General features: G+C 43.4%; 2 protein-coding genes across 9 annotated transcripts in view; one reads left to right on the forward strand and one right to left on the reverse strand.

Annotated features, from left to right (window-relative positions):
* The window catches only part of LOC143339000 (myosin-binding protein C, fast-type-like), a 23,858-nt gene extending 17,688 nt beyond the window's left edge, over window positions 1-6,170 (forward strand). For all 8 annotated transcript variants that reach the window (XM_076759961.1, XM_076759957.1, XM_076759960.1 and 5 more), the window contains 15 exons: window positions 43-149; window positions 247-276; window positions 405-547; window positions 1,412-1,571; window positions 1,715-1,819; window positions 1,915-2,103; window positions 2,219-2,353; window positions 2,541-2,708; window positions 2,909-2,997; window positions 4,272-4,467; window positions 4,605-4,744; window positions 4,933-5,092; window positions 5,239-5,375; window positions 5,620-5,806; window positions 6,023-6,170. In XM_076759961.1, coding sequence (XP_076616076.1) covers window positions 43-149; window positions 247-276; window positions 405-547; window positions 1,412-1,571; window positions 1,715-1,819; window positions 1,915-2,103; window positions 2,219-2,353; window positions 2,541-2,708; window positions 2,909-2,997; window positions 4,272-4,467; window positions 4,605-4,744; window positions 4,933-5,092; window positions 5,239-5,375; window positions 5,620-5,806; window positions 6,023-6,048 — 1,972 coding nt within the window. In that variant the 3' untranslated portion in view covers window positions 6,049-6,170. The remainder of the gene's footprint in view (window positions 1-42; window positions 150-246; window positions 277-404; window positions 548-1,411; window positions 1,572-1,714; window positions 1,820-1,914; window positions 2,104-2,218; window positions 2,354-2,540; window positions 2,709-2,908; window positions 2,998-4,271; window positions 4,468-4,604; window positions 4,745-4,932; window positions 5,093-5,238; window positions 5,376-5,619; window positions 5,807-6,022) is intronic.
* LOC143339001 (testicular acid phosphatase homolog) lies at window positions 6,171-14,275 on the reverse strand. The gene is made up of 12 exons (XM_076759963.1): window positions 13,895-14,275; window positions 13,457-13,587; window positions 12,126-12,221; window positions 11,505-11,591; window positions 10,281-10,436; window positions 9,918-10,016; window positions 8,354-8,449; window positions 7,756-7,888; window positions 7,377-7,459; window positions 7,166-7,272; window positions 6,724-6,905; window positions 6,171-6,499 (listed from the first exon to the last, which is right to left on the reverse strand). Exons 2-12 carry the CDS (start codon window positions 13,544-13,546, stop codon window positions 6,390-6,392), a joined length of 1,239 nt encoding a protein of 412 aa, XP_076616078.1. The 5' UTR covers window positions 13,547-13,587; window positions 13,895-14,275; the 3' UTR covers window positions 6,171-6,389.
* Window positions 14,276-18,875: the final 4,600 nt, after the last annotated feature.

Here is an 18,875-nt window from a genome sequence, read left to right on the forward strand (position 1 = left end):
GAGGCTTTCCTCTCATCACATCCTCTCTGTTGTTTGTTTCAGGTTTCATCGGCTGCTCATTGATGACGTGAAGCCAGAGGATGCTGGAGACTACACGTTTGTTCCTGATGGATATGCTCTGTCACTTTCTGCCAAACTCAACTTCTTGGGTGAGAGAGACAGAATGATCACAAAGGCGCTGTCGTGGATGCATTAATCATCATCAGCCTGCATAATAATGTCAACTCTTTTTTTCTCTCAAAACAGAAATTAAGATCGACTATGTGCCTAGACAAGGTAGGTAGCTTTGAATTACCTCTATTTAGAAATAATAAAACACTCTTTTGTTTATTGGTCGTATCCCAAACCCACTTCCACTCTCTCTCTCTCTCTCTCTCTCTCTTTGTGTACTACACATGAACCAGATCCTCCAAAGATCCACCTGGACACCACTGGAAACATGGTGTCCCAAAACACCATCATTGTGGTGGCGGGCAACAAGCTCCGTCTGGATGTGGAGATCACAGGAGAGCCGGCACCCGTCGCTGTTTGGTCAAGAGGAGATCAAGTGAGATCGAGATCATAGGATGCTCACCAAATATGTTAATTCTGGATTGCATAGCTTCTCATGAACATTCACATGGTGGATATTTCTCAAAGACAAATTTTCCAGAACATGTAACTCAGCTAACACAACAGCCAACTTTAAAATATGAAATGAGGAAATCGTGTTAAAAAGGGTAACATGATCTTTGAAGGTCAGCAGGCTACTGAGCTAGCCTGTTTTTTTGTGTTCTGTGCTCACTGTATCCTCTCCCTCTTTTCACTGGGCTTCAGTTTAATGCTACCTCACCATAAAAAACTGCTGCTCTGCTGAGATTTGACCCAACAGTTGGGAACATTTGTACCCCATGGGCAGTTAAGGGCACAGGGGTGCAAGGAAAGGCTGTCCCTGACATTTTTTTGGTCAGAAAGCACCCTTTTTTTGGAAATAGGATCTGTCTGTGCCCTAGTGGGACAGCTCTATTCTTCTTATTTTGCTCCAGTGTCACATCAGTATGGTACTTTAGCTGCTCAGTAACCACTGCTAAGCCCAAGGGCTGCCAAAGTCTCCCTCTGGTCAACTCAAATGGTCCATAAATGCCCATCTGATGGGCCAAAATGCCCCTGTGATTTTTCTTAAAACCTCTCTGGTGACCCAGAGTGCTAACTCTTCTGACTTGTTCATGGTGGAGATGCCCCTTTGTAATTTTCACCTCTCCACATCAGAGAATGTTTGCAGAGCCTTGGCTAAGGAAAACGTACTACTGTAATATATTCATTCTCCCTCAAGATAAAACACTGTATTGCATCTTCAGTTATTACAGTAGCAATCTGAATTACTACTGCAAACTCACCCTTCATGGGCGCTGCAATTTCGTGTTTTTTTTAGCCAATTACAAACACTGAGGGGCGTATAAGGGTGGAGTCAAGGAAAGACCTGAGCTGCTTCGTCATAGAGGGGGCAGAGAGAGAAGATGAGGGCAACTACACCATCACTGTCACCAACCCTGCTGGAGAGGACAAGGCCATGCTGTTTGTGAAGATTGTGGGTGAGTGAAGGACAATCTTAGTGTCCTCAGCAGGTGTGTAGTTAATATGGATGTAACAGATGTGAGGTGATGTGTTTTGCCAGTTTTCTATGCTGTATGTTAAACTTTTCTGATGTGTTTTAAAACTAACTATCTTGTTTTAGACGTGCCTGACCCCCCCGAGCACGTCAAGTGCACATCGGTGGGAGAGGACTGCGCCACCATCATTTGGGAGCCTCCTAAATTTGATGGCGGTGCACCACTCAAAGGTAAAGGATGGCTTTTGTTTTAACCTTTTCATTTCATGGGCTTTCTGTGTGTTGCGTCTTAAATACCCATGTTTATGCTCTCTCTGTTTTGTCAGGTTATCTCATGGAGAGGAAGAAGAAAGGCTCCTCCAGATGGACAAAGCTCAACTTTGATGTATACAATTCGACCACATATGAGGCTAAGAGGATGATTGAAGGTGTTCTGTACGAGATGAGGGTCTTTGCTGTCAACAGCATCGGCATGTCTCAGCCAAGTCTCAACTCCAAGCCCTTCATGCCTATTGGTACATATCGCCGCCATCTTCATACCATCTTTCTACCAGCTACTCCCCATTTGTGCCTCACTCAGCTTCACTCAGCCCAGTGCTTCTTTTGAATCTCTCTCTCTGTCACCTTCAGCCCCAACTAGTGAGCCAACACGTCTGACAGTGCATGATGTGACAGACAGCACATGCAGCCTGAAGTGGCTCGCCCCAGAGAAGATTGGAGCTGGGGGTCTTGACGGTTATGTCATTGAATACTGCAAGGAAGGAGGTGATAAGACCAGACATTTTCTATAATAGTTTGAATGTTCACAGACAATTGAACAACATTTTGAAATCGAATTATAACTTAAGGGCATGTATTTAACAGCCGAAGCGGCACTGGTCTCACAATAAGAGAATTAATGTCTAAGGTAAGTATGTGGTGACTTACAGCATGTAATTCTGTTTTATTTCAGACACTCAATGGGTGGTGGCAAACACAGACCTTTGTGAGAGGCAAGGATATGTGGTGCGTGGCCTCCCTGTGGGAGAGAAGATCAACTTTAGGGTGGTGGCAGTAAACATCGCTGGACGCAGTCCTCCTGCTACACTGTCACAGCCCGTCACCATCCGTGAGATCATGGGTGAGTCAGATTTACGTAGCTGTGGACAAACGTGAGTCAGGAGTACATGTAAACATACTTTATGGATTACATGCACGTCATATTCAGTTATAGCATTTTAGCATTTTGAGTTGATATTTTTAGTGCTGTTATTTACAGATGTAAAATACGGTTGAAGTGTACGACATTGTATTTTAATAAGATGTCTTTTCCTGCTTTAGAATATCCTAAGATCCGCCTCCCTCGTGATCTGAGAACAAAGTACATCAGGAAAGTAGGAGAAAAGATCAACCTCACCATCCCCTTCCAGGTAAGGAACAAACTTCCACTAAGGTTTTGAAAGGCTGTATTAATGTGTCTTAAAATATACAATAGAAAATAATAAGTATCAGAAGGAAGCTGCTGGTCAGACAGCAGCAAAATATCCATTTCTTGCAAGAATATTAGAGTGCACCATTATGATTAAAGTTGTGAGAGGGTTTTTTGGGGATTTGGGGCTGTTCTGAACCGCTATAACAAATATAGACACCTTTAAGGGGTAACACTATTATATTTACACATCTAAGTCTGTTTACAGGTGTTGGGGAGTAGTACCGCAAATGTGAAAAAGTTTCATGAAGTTCTTTGTGGATAAAAAAAAAAAAGAAAAGATTATATTTCTGGTTTTGCTTTGATTTTACTTTTCAATACTTCTTTTCAAGCATTATTATTCATTTGTAGGGGCGACCTTTCAATGACCCACCCTACTTTAGTGACAAACACCCTGACAGCTTGAAGAAAAGGGCAGATTCTCCTTTTCATGTTTATCATCAGTATCCTGTAACATACACAATGGTTATGTTTCTACTCAGCATCTAGCCAGTCAAGTACTGTGTTTTGTCAGCTAGAAGTTAGAAGTTATGTTCTACCACAGGAGTGGGAAACCTTTTTCATATCAAGGGCCATTTCAATTTTTATAACATCCCTTGAGGGCCATACTAAATTATTGAACACATATATCACAACGGGATGGCTGGAGCTGCTTCTTTTTGGTGGGGGGATGTCAGATGGTAGTGATGAAGATGCTACTCACAGCTGGTTTTCCACATTCGGGTCCGTCACTCTTGAGCAGAACTGAAAGAGTTAGTTTTGAAAAGAGATGCTCATAGCAGTAGGCTGTCCCAAACTTCAGCGCATGATACAGGCATAGATTATAGATTTATTTATATTTCACATTCGAAAGCAGAGAGCTGAGAAGCTTGCTGGAGCTTGAGGTTCAGCTCTGAAAGGTACTTGGTAATGTCTACCATGAAGGTCAAACCACGCAGACACAACAATCTTACTTTGTCACAGCAGCAACAAAACAGAAAAACAACAACTGTCGTCTAAAGATTTTTTTTTTATATATATATATATTTCCGATTTGCTCTTCTTTATGAATTGCTTTGCAGACCAAATCAAAAGATCTCATGGGAGAAAAGAGTTTTTTTTTTATTTTATTTTGTGCTATCAGTCATTTTGGAGGAATAAATGCCACACCTTCCCAAGGAATAAATGGAGGAAATCCCTTTCATCCTGAACAATGGATCATTTTATGTCTTACAGGGCAAGCCACGCCCTGTCGCAACTTGGTACAAGGATGGTCAACCCATTGACCCCAAGATGGTCAATGTCCGTAACTCAAACATAGACAGCATCCTCTTCATCCGCTCAGCAGAGAGAGAGCACTCTGGAAAATATGAGCTGGTGCTACAGATCGAGAACATGGAGGACAGAGCCACCATTGAAATCAGGATTGTTGGTAAGGTTGTCTCTGCAATTGCGAACTATTAATTTAAGCAATAATGCATTGTAAGGGAAGCACACATTGGACTATCTGAAATGTATCTCGGTCTAAGAGCTGAAAGGTGCTGAACATCTGACATTTAATCCATTCAGAAAGGCCTGGACCTCCTTTGAACGTGAAGGTGTCAGAAGTCTGGGGCTTCAATGCAGCGCTGGAGTGGGAGCCCCCCAAAGACGATGGCAACTGTGAGATTACTGGATACACCATCCAGAAGGCAGACATGAAGACTAAGGTGAGAGAGGAAGAACAGGCAGCGTTTCAAACCGAGATCATTACCTGGCAAAATGTCCGGTTCGGGCCTGCAGCTCAACAACAATGCTGAGATTACCTCCAGCCAAAGTTTGATGCAGACACTTGGCTTATTCTTCATTTCTGGTCTTTGGTTTTAAAGCAGAAAAATTTACTGTTTCCTCTCTCCAGGAATGGTTCACCATTTATGAGCACAACAGGCGGACAAACTGCACAGCTTCGGATCTGATCATGGGCAACGAGTACATGTTCCGCATCTACAGTGAAAACCTCTGCGGCCTGAGCGAGGAGCCGCGCCAAAGCAAGAACACGGCCGTCATTGTCAAGACAGGTGTGACGGAGTCTGCATGCATGTGTGTACAGTGCAGTGTGACGTGCACACATTTAGTTTTACGTTAGGATAGGAGATGCCATGTGTGAAGTGTCACATTTCTGGGGGTCAACTAAGTTTGCCTGCCCTCCCACGTTTCTTCATAGGCCTGGTGCACAAACAAAACCCCTACAAGGAGAGGGACGTGTCCTGTGTGCCCAAGTTTACTCAGCCCCTGGTTGACAGATCTGTGGTGGCCGGTTACAGCACCGCCATCAGCTGCGCCGTCAAAGGCTTCCCTAGGGTAAGCATGCATGTTAAAGTAGCCTGTAGAGCATGATTCACTGGAGGAGGCTGCCAGTTGTCATAAGCAAATGAAAATCTGAAGCTCACTGTAACAGGGACTTGTATGCAGATCTACCTATAGTAGCCTGTCTTATCAAAGGTCATGTCTAGAAGAACCCAATTAGGACAAACCGTTCCTAAAACTAAATCCACTAAATCAAATCTATTCTGTTATCTATTGATTTGACTTTTCCTCATCGCAGCCTAAGATTGTCTGGATGAAGAACAAGATGATCATTGGTGAGGATCCCAAATACTTGATGCAGAACAATCAGGGAGTGCTGACCCTTAACATTCGCAAGCCAAGCACCTTTGATGGAGGCAAATACTCCTGCATGGCTGTCAATGACCTGGGAAAGGACGAAGTGGAGTGCCAGCTGAACGTCCGAGGTAAGAACAGAGGGGAGGAGAGGGCCGATGGGGGAGGAGGACGAGATGTGCAGATCATTAGGTGGTTGGTTTTGATAATGTGATGCAGAACTGAATTGTTGAACATGGACACGAAAAAGATTCTTACCTAAATATATGAAAACACAATACTTGCCATTACATTTGAGCTTATTACAACAAAACCAAACGCTCATCATCTGTCCTGTTGTCCCACAGTTGCCACAGAGCCAGAGAAGAAGTGAGAGACTGACCAGTGAAGAATGTGAAATGATATGAACCAAACAGTGATTGAACAATGAATGTCAGTAGGTAGAGTACACACTGTCAAGAGTGAATCAAATAAAATTTAGTCATGCCTGCGATAGTCATTGTGTATTTTGAACGTGTTTTATTTCTCTGTTAAAATATTTTCCATAACTTTTCATGTACATGCTGTATATTCTTTTAGTCACACAAGAGCTCACAGACCCTCCACACTCACCCTATCAGGATCTGAAATTTCAAAATACACAGCACATTATTATTGTTAGAGCTGTTTCCACACCTTTCTGTATTTTTGGCTCATGTGTGAAAGGCATCTGCACTACACCTCCCTGGAGTAGTGTGCTCTCCTTCTGTGGATAGCCACTCCTATGCTGAACAACAGCGCCACCGCCAGGAGGCCCACAGCCACTGCAAGAGCTGTGACAACACCTGTGGGAGACAACAAGCCTGTTTAGGTGCATGTGAATGTGGAACATTTGGAAGATTTCCAAAAGCCTTGATATTTTTTAAATCAGACCGTCTGCGCTGAAAATCCCCTCATTGCTCCCCAAAGTGAATAAACATATTGCAGTGAAACCATAACGATGCCAAAATATTATAATAGAGTCAATGCAAGCAGGAGACTATATAGCCTAAAACATTGTCCTCTTCACCTGTGCTGGACCATTTTGTCCTTAAGCCGCATTCAGCCTCCCAGTTGTCTGCCACTACGTCCTGCACCAGCTCAGTGAACATGGGTAAAGGGCACGGGTTCAATCCATTGCATCCTGGCGCAGGGTTGGGGTAGGGGTCGTGCCAGGACTCATTGCGGTAGTACAGCTCCACAGAATATGAACTGGGGATTTATTAGGATCAACACAATGAGATGATAAACAGTTGTGGTAAGTGTTATTTAAACGGCTTTGTATCATGTGCTAATTTGGCCATCGCACACCTGGATGGCTGCCAGATTTCCGCTGAATTGAAAAGGAAAACAGAAATATACTTCAGTGGTTGAATGCATTTGCTGAAATGTGGGTGTGTTTTGGCCATCTGACCTAGATAGTGCAATTAAACATGCAAGGAGGAGAGTGCACAAAGTTACACTGACATTACCCATCATACTCCTGGTAGAACTCGAAGAGTTGACAGGCAGCATAAGGAGGAAGGAGGCCGTTGTACACGTCCAGAGCCGCCTGGAGGGTGATGAGTGTAGAGTCATGCTAGAAACCAACAGCACAGCAATAATGTAGAAGTAGGTGAGGAGACATGAAACAGAAGTCTGCACAATAAATGACAAATATGTGTGCCCAAACATTGAACTTACAGCTGAGTACATAATGAATCTGAGAGTGCTCCCTTGCTCTACAGCCCTGGAGAAATTCCTCAGGATGGCATTCAGTAGGACCCCTGGTAAATTAACACATTGGTGTCAACAGTGCAAATGAAATTTTCTCAGACACCAACAAAATCCGTTTGACCTTACTGAGCATCTTGTCTTAGCGCTGCAATCATCTTTCTCCCATTAGTTCACATGTGCTAATATGCTTTTGGGAAACCCGACGCAGCACTTTACACTGTCTGAGGCGTAAACAAAGCCTCGGCCAGCGGTCACAACCGCAGACACAGTGAGCTTTTTCACTCCAGTGCCATTTTTTTTCTCAGAATGCTGCTTTAAATGAATTGCCTCTAATGTGAATCCTCACCTCCCGAGAGCCTGGCCTTCTCTTTCCGCTTGTGACTGAGGATGCTGTACATGACCTCAAATGATGCCACTCTCTTCAGGGTGTCCAGAACATCTTGGGTGGCCCAGCGTGGGAGAGTCAAGTTATGGATCCTCTACACAAGAAAATAGCATTCATTACCCCGCATCACGCTAATAATCACATCACACAACACACGAATCGCAACAAAGGGGGTTTAAATGGCTGTATTTCATCGTTTCCATTATCCCGGCTATATTTAGCGCTGGTCTGAAGATAACAGATGCTCATTTTGCAAGTGTGAATGAGCGTATTCAACCTGGCCTAGAATCCACCCATCTCACAATGCTTTAATTATCATTTCAATATGTTCTCCTATTCATGTCTTACTGTATGTATAAAAATGATTTACCCACGCTCCAACCCCCTCCCCATGTTTCTGCAGATATGTAGGAGAAAACAGATCCCTTCTCATTTCCCTCACTTCTCTGCAGCTGGTGTTTGTGTCAGTAGTTTGTAGAAACTGCAGAATACAGGCGGTGTACAAGCTGCTTGTGTTTATGTGTGTCTCTATGTGCTTGCTATGACATATGAAGAATACCTGACAGGTAAGAGTGTCATAGACCCTCCATATTTTTTTGCCAACCAGTTTGGAGATGGGGTAGCCAGTGTGGTTTGAAAGTGCCTCCACAAAGTACTGCAATGTGAAGAAAAGAGTTAGCACATTCAAACATCGAAGTTCGAAGAAATATTTAGATCCTTTACTCGTGTAAAAATATAGTAGTAGTTCTCCATTCAAAATCCTACTGAAGTAAAACAGTAGTTTTATAGGCTAAATACAAGTAAGAATGTAGCTGGGGCTGCTGCATATATTATTAAATATCCCATTATTTGTCTAATACTGACACATCAGTGTGCAAATACTGTAGTATTTTCATGCTGAAGATAGTCCAAAGTGGAATTACTTCTAACTGCTTTTTCTACAGTTCAGTAGTTGAGTGCATCTTGGGGGGTTGCACCCAGGGTCACAGTACAAATGTGGGTGGTCATCAGATGATTAATGGGGTAGAGAAGAAGAAAATGTTCTGCAGCAAAGATTTTTATGCATATTTTGGACCTTAATTTTTGCTTTTGTGTGAAATGTTGGATGTTTTTGCCACTTTAAGTCATTTAAATGAATCCCCGTGAGAGGTTCACAGGGGAAATCTCAGTTTGGTGAATCTGCTTACAAGGGGCCCAAACTAGACACTACATTTCTTTAAAGGATCACAAGCCAAAAGGTTGCATCATATCTTATGAGCGTATCATAATCTGTGATGCAGTGAAGCTGTACTTAGGTACAATTACTTTTGCTCAAAGACAAGCAGTACTTACATTGTATGAAGTTTTTATTTAGGATCCACTGATAAACTAACCATTCATTGGTTTCAGCGTACAGATCTCGACATTGCAGACATTAGCTGGTTAATTATATCAGTGTTGTTTGCCGATTCAGCGATTGTTGTAAATTCAACGTTTGGTCAGACAGCACACTGAAAAATGGCACCATTTTGGTTCTTGTATAAAACTTGGAGGTACTGTGCATCCAGCAGAGGGTGTTAAAATTCAGTGCAGGAGGGCCAGTCCTCCTCTCCGACGCCACCTGAATAGGCAGCACATGGGACTCAGTTTAATTAAAACGTTTTCATTGTAATTCTTAATCTAATTCAATCCAACCGTTAATTAGCGTCTCTGAGAATGTGAGAGAAATTGCACTGTGCAGCTTTTTCTAGGCACTGGAGTCACCGTGCCTGAGAAAATCTCTGAGAGGACATGATGTCTACAGCATAACTAACACGTCCACTGGAGGTGCTGATAACGTTGGCACCAGCAACTGTGAAGTATATATTTCACCCAGCAACGAAATGTGCATTTCACAGCGTTTGTTAATTTACGAACCGAGGCATGGACAAAAGAAGCTGAGGTGAGGAAGAGTATTATTCACAGCAATTTTGATTACTCTGATGTTCACAAAAACAACAGAGTTACAAACAAGTTTTTAGTGGTTAACAGACGTGACTCATGGAAAAGGTGATCCTTAACTGAGTAGAGCTTTCAGGTCACTGAGCAGATGAGTTACAGTACAGTTTACATAGAGGGCTGACTTCTTCTGGGGTTTGTCTCACCTGGTGAGCCCTGAGGAACCTCTGGTAGGGCTGACTCTCAAAGGTCTCCGTCATCAGCGCTCTGAACCGTGGACAGTCTTTGCCCGGTGACTTCAACAGCTTGAGAAATTGAAAACAACAGCACAGCATCAGTGGAAATAATGTGCATTTCCAGCAGGTATTGTAGGTCTTTTGGGCACAATTATATGTTCATTTCACACTTTTAAACAGTAGGGAATTTCAGTACCCCCCGTTCACAGCTGAGGTGAGCACGACAGCAACATGGAGCTACAGAGAGAGACTCAAATTAACTTGTACACGTTTCTTTTCAGCTGTGTATGGCTACTGGGTGAAAGGAAATATTTATGTGGCTCGGCAGCCCACCTTGTCCTGGGCCCTGGGGATGGTGTGCACGGGAATAGGCCGCCACGGTAACTGGGGCATGATGGGAGCCGGGCGTCTGGCTGGGGGGAACATCCCAGCAAGACAGGCCTGGGCACTCATCAGAGTGCGGTCGTAGTCGGTGCTCCTCACGTATAACTGTTGGGAACATGGTATTAAAATGCATGCATATGTTAGTGCTCAGTTGGTCTGTCACTAATACCACTGTCTACTTCTTCCAAATGAGACACTCAGGATTAGTTTGCTTTTTATAGAAAGAGGAAATGCACTTGGAAACACAAAAGAATTTGCATTTGCAAGGTGGAAATGCACATCGTTCTGTTTCTATTTTTATCTAATAAAGATGCAGAATAAATGCACCCAGCAAAGCAGCAGTGTAACATGAGTGAGCCGTATTTATCTCAAGTCAACTGAGGTATTCCCTTAACATGAAGAGGAGGGGAGTCAGAGGAGATCCAAATGGATGAGAGAGGGAGGAGGGGGAAAGATCCTCCTTACTGTGATCTCTTCTGACATCAGCCTTCGCTCGTCTATATCTCTCTGTCACCCCATGTCAGGTTTTTGCACACAGTAAGTCACACTGATAAGGTTGGATGTTCCTGTGATGCCGAGAACGCTTCTTTCTCCCCTCCCTCCTTTTGTCAAATTAAAACAGACATGGCAGCGTGGGGAAAGGTACGGTGCAAGTTGACTGAGACTTGGGCGACAAATCACCAATGACAGGTACTGAGAAGAGTTGTTATTTTTGAGGTAATTGCGTGTTATTCAAGAGAGGGAGAAGAGGACTGAAGGCAAGGACGGAGAGGGAGGAAGAAAAGGCAGCGACTGTAAAAAATAACAGAGGCAGGAAAAGGAAATCATATCTTCCTAATGACAGTATGCTCAGCATGCAGCCTAGGGGCACACTGAAGCTACATGCATGCTGCCAACTGTACTGTACATGGAGCCCAGGGGCAAGATTACCCCACATGTTACAGCAAATTACAAGGCCATGGCAGTGATATCACCAACATGAGTCATGCTCATTAACTTAGTGTATGTTGTTAAAGCCATTACAGATGGTGGCTGGCCACACATGAGTTTGATTTTGCATGTTGGCGCGAGGACACGCGTGACATTGTCACAGGGGGACATCAGCAGACCAAGACCAGGGGAAAAACAGATATTCACACGCACAGACTTACATGCATGCACAAATACACCCACCTCTCTGTTGTTGTAGTCCTCACTGAGGAAGTTTCCATAACGTCTCCTGAGAAACCTGCCCAGCTCGAACTGTTGTTTCATGCCCAGCTGAAAGGAAAATTGCCAGCACAGTTCATCTTTGTTGAATCTGACCTTTTTGCTGAATATCTGGCAGAATTATGGTCAAATTCAACATATTTACATAAAATAACAAATCTGTCCCCTTCTAAGGGGCCTCCCAGAGCCACAAATAATAAGTTTGCTCACTGTAAACTGGCTAATTGCCTGAGAACAGAGCAATATCAGAGTAGGAAGGAATTTAATTAAAAATCTACAACAAGCTTTTATTCCACCTCAAGACTTCAGTTTATTAGAAACTGATTTTATTTTGATTTCATGTGAAATACATTTTTAAGCGACTGCACCCGGGCCTATATAGAGGTACAAAGGGAGCCTAGACACTCTGTAAATACCCACCTGTAAGTGGATTCATTGTCAAATTAATGTATTAATGGATGGATTTTATAAACATAAGCACCATCTACACCTGAAAACTCATTATAAGTGATTGTTTTGTTTGCCAAATCCTGCTTGACAAAATAATAATGATCACATGTACATACACAGGGTATCATCCAGTACCTCAGTCAGCTGTCCAAAGCCCTGCGCCCACACTTCCTCCCCATGAGGATCTCTGGGATATGACTCAATCGGCGATCGATCACCGTGCCTGAACACCTTTGAAGTCATAACAGATTATGTCACATGGATTCAGACGCCTTGCCACTGTGCCAGCCATTACACTCTTTACTTTAGAGAAAAATCCACCCTGAGACAGAAGTCAGAAATAGCGATCGGACAATTCAGTCAGGATTTGAGACACGGAAGAGTCACTCTGATGATACCATCAAGACACAAATGCTGGAGCTGCATCCATTGCTCACTTTGAGCTGTGGCATGACACACACGTTGATTAAAGTGGATTATTGACACATGTGATTCACTCCTGTGAAACCTCAAGAAAAAGCGAACCGCAAAGACAAGTCAACAAAGTAATGGTTTGCTTTTAGTGCAGTCATCATCTTTCTTGATGCATAAGGCGTTTCTAGAGTTGAACATGAACTGAACTATAACAAACTTAAATTCACTCATCTGCAAAATAATAAAACAGGTGAATTAAAATACATTTCAAAAATTAATTATTAACAAATAATTATGCACATCCACTTAAAGATTGAATCAGATGAATGCAGATAGCACACTGATGAGGCACTTAACAATAAAATTGAACTGCTAGATGTCAAGTAGTAAACCTAACCATTACTTTATCAAAAAAAAAAAAAAAAAAAAAGATTACTGTTAAAACGCAGCATAGATTAAATTGTAGTCTGTCAGTGTAACGGACAACAGACATATTATTATATATAAGAACTCATTCATGAGTGAGAAACACGCTAGTGTAATATATGAGGCAGTTATGGGTCTTAAACAGATAAAAAATAAAATAAATAAACTAAAATAAAAAGCTGCCACATCACAGGAGAACTATTTGTGATTTCCGCTTAAATCCTTAAATCGTCTTATTCATTCTATTGTTGAACTATAGTGTAAAAGAAAGATATGCAAAGAGCTTCGTGAACAAAGCAGTAGTGTCTGGGAGAGATATGGTTGACACTGTTGGAGTTTAGGCTCAAAGTAATCCTCTGTGACATAAATGTGTAAACATAATAATGCTCGCTGAGCAGAAAAATGCAATGTAATCAGCAGCAGCGTACAGTAATGTCACTCCTGTGTGATCGAAAGTGGCTTCCAGGTGATGTTAAAATTCTAGCATTCAACAAGTAACTCTGTCCGGACATCTTGCATGTTATTACAGTGTGATAAGTCGAATTAGCGTGAACTTGTAATATTATGTTGAAAAGTCATCATTGTTAATTATGCACACAGGAAGGAAAAAGACTCTGTAGACTTACGGCTACGACAAACTTCAGCACCCGGCACTCAGTCAGGCAGGTGCAACAGAGAAGGAGTAAACAGCCCAAACTTTTCTGGATCCTCCACATCTTGTTGACTTGTCGATCTCAGCCTCCTTCACAGAGTTCCCCTGGTTGCATGAGGGGAAAAACGTCTTGAAATTTCAATTAGAAAAGATATCAGTAGCAAAAATTGCACATTAATCGAGCAAAGGTTGTGCAAAATGTGCCTTTTAGATCAGTCATATAACATAAAACATGCATGTTTGCGCATGTTTTTTTAATGTGCTGTAACGCCGTCGCCCCGTCAACTTGGTTTAAACACTCATAAAGAATATATGGATACAATGCCATGAACAGTAGACTACATGCACAACAAGATGCCTTGTCAAAAAAGATTTAGCGGATCACGTACACTAAATGAACATGTGCACTTACCTCACCATGCTTGTTCACACATTTTGCATTTTGAAGCGGACTGCTGTGCATCCCAAATCTCCAGTCATACCCAGATTGACATTAAGTGCATGTTCCAGTAAAGGAGGGAGTGCTTTTATAGCCCTCCTACCTGACCTTGTGTCTCTCTCTCTCTCCCCAGGGATTTCTGGTCCCAATCTACTTCATCGTCGACTGGAGTCCAAATCACTGTCTCTGCCAATCCCCCGCTGCGCAGTGACAAGACCCCCCCCCTCCTTGCAGACATATTTGAGTCAGCTTTTGAACTTAAGAATACATGTTTGGCCCCTCAGTGTGGATAACTCCTCTTCAAAGCCACAGTGGTGCAGTATATTCTTAAGGACAGACTGGCTTTGGAATAACACCATGACAAAGAAATGGGCTAAGTTAAGATGCACCCACCTGGCTTCTCAAATTGTACTCCTACAAGCATAAACACACACGTACACACTTACACACTTGCCCAGGGCCACAAACATTCATTATAACTTGCTATGTCATCCGCCGTGGGTTTGGCCCCAAAATTACAGGGCCTGCAGCGTTTTCCCTGACTCGACACACGTGTAAGTGTCTGTTAGTATCAAAGCAGCTTTGTGGGATACAATGGGATTAGTGAGTGTGAAGATTTAGAGCTATAGAGCGTTGACATCATATTTGATAAGTGTGAGATAGGATCTATTGTACAAAGCAATACACAATGTCGTATTCAAGGCGGTGGCTTGTCAGCGTAACACAGATGCTCGAATCATTATGTTAAGACTTTATTGACATTAGTCTGAAATAACAGAACGCACATAGACTTGCACACACACACTGACAGAATTCAGACTAGAGAAAGCTGGCAGCTTACATGAGGAAGAAGCAGTGGAAGCGTTCACTTTATTAAAGTTAAAGTAACAATACCACAAGGTAAAAACACTCATCCAAATATTATTTTAAAGCTAAGTATGGTACTACTCTATATTTATCATATATTATAATTTGGTGCATTCTTCTGTGCCGTAAACATCCATCATCAACATCAACAACACATAATTAAACCACGCCGTTGCACTGGGATGACATGTTCTTCTATTAAAAGAAACACGGACATTGTCGCTTATTTTGAGTCATTCCCTCATTCATGTCCTGCTGATGTAAATACTCATTCACTCGCTAAATCTGTTGCTGAAAATTGTCCCCAGACAACTCGTTTTCATTCCCAAGACGCTGCATCAGGAAGGCTTTGGCTACCCTTCAACGTCATTCTTCAACATGCAGGGTAGACCAATAGATCTCTATCGACAGCTTGTTCTCAGTCCTAACGGGTCAAATGATGTAGGAGGTTTGGGTGGTTGGACGGGTCACGCACAGGACTTTGATCAAGGAGGTTTGTGTCAAATTCTGGTACGATTGAAATAAAGCCTTAACTCCACCACAACCTTAAATATCAGGAGAGGAGTGAGACGGAGGTCAGCATCAGAGAATCAGCGTGCAGAGCTGGAATAATTTCAGATCTAACTCCTTGAATTTAGGGTTTATTTCAATTGCTGGAACAGTGGATGAATCAAGAAGGTTTATCTTGTCAATGGACACTCTGAGGAGAACCATATGGTGGCTGTTTCTGGTTAAATTAAAAGGATTTTCCTCTTTAACAAAAAGGTCAGTCTCTGTTGAGATCCTCTCCGTTATGTCGTCAGACACTTGGAGTAACAATCTGAGCCCATCAGTGGCGAAAACAAGCACTTTCAGTGGACGTACTTTGACGGTGCACAAATGTCCCAGAGGATAAGATTGCAGCTTGTTTCGCGACTGCCGGCTGCGGCACTCTCACTCAATGCTGGGCCAACTTCAAAAAATGTTGTCCCCATTGTGCACTTAGATACAAAAACATTGGAAAGTAGGGTCCAGGTTAAAAAATACCAAATTTTCCTTTGAAAATAATCTGCATAGGGTTCAGTATGAAATATAATGCATTAAAGTAGACCTCAGTACTTGAGTAGATGTTTAATTACTTTCCACCACTGTGCAGACCTCTCTCTGCGCATCTGTTTTATTCTTTCTCTCACAGCAGTGTATAGAAAACCTCGTACTGTGTAACACACACATACATACACACAGACACACACACGTGGTACTTTAGCTGGTACAGGTTGGCTTTGAAAAACCATGCACCTGTACAAATGGGTCAGTGAGTCCACCTGCACTGATGTACAGAACAACATATGCATACTCAAGGGTCTGGGTGAAGGAGAAGAAAGGAGTTTCAACACATGAGGCCAAAAGACACACACACACACACACACACACACACACACACACACACACACACACACACACACACACACACAACACACACACCAACATGTGCGCATGTACTGCAGAAAACACTACATTTCATACACACCAGTTCATTGAGGGGTCACTAAACAGCATGTACAGACCCACATCTCTCTGTTTGTCACTTACACAAACACAAATACACACACAGTAAACATATACACCCCCACCCCACCCCCCAGCCCTCTCTCTCTCTCTCTCTCTCTCTCTCTCTCTCTCTCTCTCTCTCTCTCACCCAAGTGGCTGTAGTGTTTTTGTCTTTGTTGAAATAATTGCGGTGATTTTCAAGACCGTTGTCATGGCAGCGCAGAGGTTGATGCATGTTGACAGAATCTGTTGCAGGGCGACCGAGAGACTGAAAATGGGAGATAAGAGGTGGGAGGAGAAGTGATGCGCGTGTACGTGTGCACGCTTGTGTGTGTGTGTGTGTGTGTGTGTGTGTGTGTGTGTGTGTGTGAAAGCTGTGATGGTGATGGTGGGGGGATGGAGGAGGAAGTGGTGCTGGTGGGGGGGCTTTCATGTGTTTCAATCCATATGATGAATGGAGATGAGCAGTATGGGACATCTCAGCCTGATAGAACGAGGCCCAAGATCAGGAATGAACAGTTATGAGTGCGCTGTGAACGCAGGATGGGAGGGAGAGAAAGGGGGGGGGGGGGGAGAGAGAGGGAGGAAAGCGGGGTGCTATTTTAGTCCGAGCGTTGTCATGGAAACTGCAGCCTCACTACAAATGGAGACATCCAGAACACACGGATCGTCAAACAAATGGCGTGCGTAGGGCCCAGCGTGAAGCTACGCCGTGGCTGTGCGACACCGTGCCATCTCGGTCGAGCCCACCCCCACCCACGCTGGCACCCACGCCTCCAGTCAGATAACAGTGGCGTCTTCTTTACCGCGGAGACTGAATATCAATGGGAGGGTCGCTTTTAGGGAGTGGAGGGTGGAGGAGGGGGAGGACTTGGAGTCAGGGGCTAAGTGACAGGCAATGGTGTCCATTCAGGCAGTGAGTCACAGCCGCTCACTCTCTGTCTTTTAATTAACAGTCTTTTCCACACTTCCTTCCCTTCCCTCCTCTCCTCTCCTCTTGTCTGCCCCTTCACTCTCTGTCTGTCTCCCATCCTCTCCCTCTTCCTATCTGCCTCCTTCTATCTCTCTCTCTCTCTCTCTCTCGCCCTCTCTCTCTCCTGCGCTCTGAAGGACGGAGGTATTCCCACATTTCTCCGTTGCTATAGCAACACCGCAGCGAGAACAGGAAAGAGAGGACGCAGGGAGGAGGAGGAGGAGGAGGAGGAAGAGGAGGAGGGGAGGATGGAGACGTGGTGGGGGTGGGGGGGTAGGGAGGGAGGGGGAGGGGTGTGGAAGCGGCCTAAGATGAGGGGATGTGTGAACAATGCTAATGCTAATGGTAGCAGGAGCAGCAGCAGCCAAGTGTTGGTGAATTCCCCTCTCGTCGCATCACGCTGGGTGCAGACTCACATGTCACATCCACATTTGCATAATTGCCATTGGGAATCTGTTTGCTCTGTATGTTGCTATGGTCATTGATATCTACCACAAAATGATACATGAGACATGTCTCCGCACAGCCATTTGACTCTTTTTTTCTTTCCTCTTCTCTGTGGCCAACCCTGCGGAGCTCGCTTCCACTTCCAGCCATTTCTTGAGCATCATTTAGGAATAAAAAGAAACAGACCAGACTACTGCCTGATCTCTATACAGCAGGCTGGTTTGGGGCTGAAAAGCTGAGTGCTTTAGATGGATTGAATCATTGACAAATAAGCGTATTTTCCAATGCTTCAAATCAATGCCAATCAACGCAGGTCAAATGACCCACTGATCAAGGAGATATATCAATGTGGAATGCACACAGAGACCATGGGAAGACCGGAGCTATTTCATATCGATGTCATCATCCCATTCAATCAGGACAGAATGCAGTCTCATTATCTCTGCATATATATCGTAAGGCGTTAGAACAAAGCAGTGTTGCATCAATTTCCTAACATGTAAAGATTTGTAGTGAGCAGCAAAGCTCTTGTGGCCTGCAGAGAAGACAAGCACCCACATCCTCCTCCTTCCTCAGTACACATATTTGTCTGGTTGACATGTTGTACAAAACTCAATAGATACACATCAGTCCTGACTGAAATGAATATTCCTCCATAGGTACATGTCACGAACATGTATGAATCCTTATGCTGTTTGGTGCCTGGTGCATAGTCTGCTGCATGTCAGCTGTCCTCTCAATCAATAACTCATCTCTCCACGTCAATATTGTTATCCCCCATGGGACAAAAATGTCCTTCTTTAGGACAAAAGGAGAATAAGCAAGATGGGACGAAGGGGATGTGAGAAATAGAAGGATGAGTTGGTTCTGCCTTCAAATATGTTGGCATGTTATCCGTGCGAGGGATCTCCACGCTTTTCCTTTCTCTTGGTCAATGTCCCGTGAAATACCCCACGTGCTGATCGCCTCCTGGGTAGAGGAAGCCAAAACAATGTTTACAGACATAGTGACAGGGCAGTTTTCTCAATACTTTTGAGACATTTTGTCATATACGATTAGTATATTGTGAAGAAATGCTTTCCCATCTGTAAAAGAAAATATGAGCAAGGGTGATAAAAATCACAGGAAATCAACCTT

This window comes from Chaetodon auriga, chromosome 20, assembly GCF_051107435.1.
Source record: "Chaetodon auriga isolate fChaAug3 chromosome 20, fChaAug3.hap1, whole genome shotgun sequence".
Lineage (NCBI taxonomy): Eukaryota > Metazoa > Chordata > Actinopteri > Chaetodontiformes > Chaetodontidae > Chaetodon > Chaetodon auriga.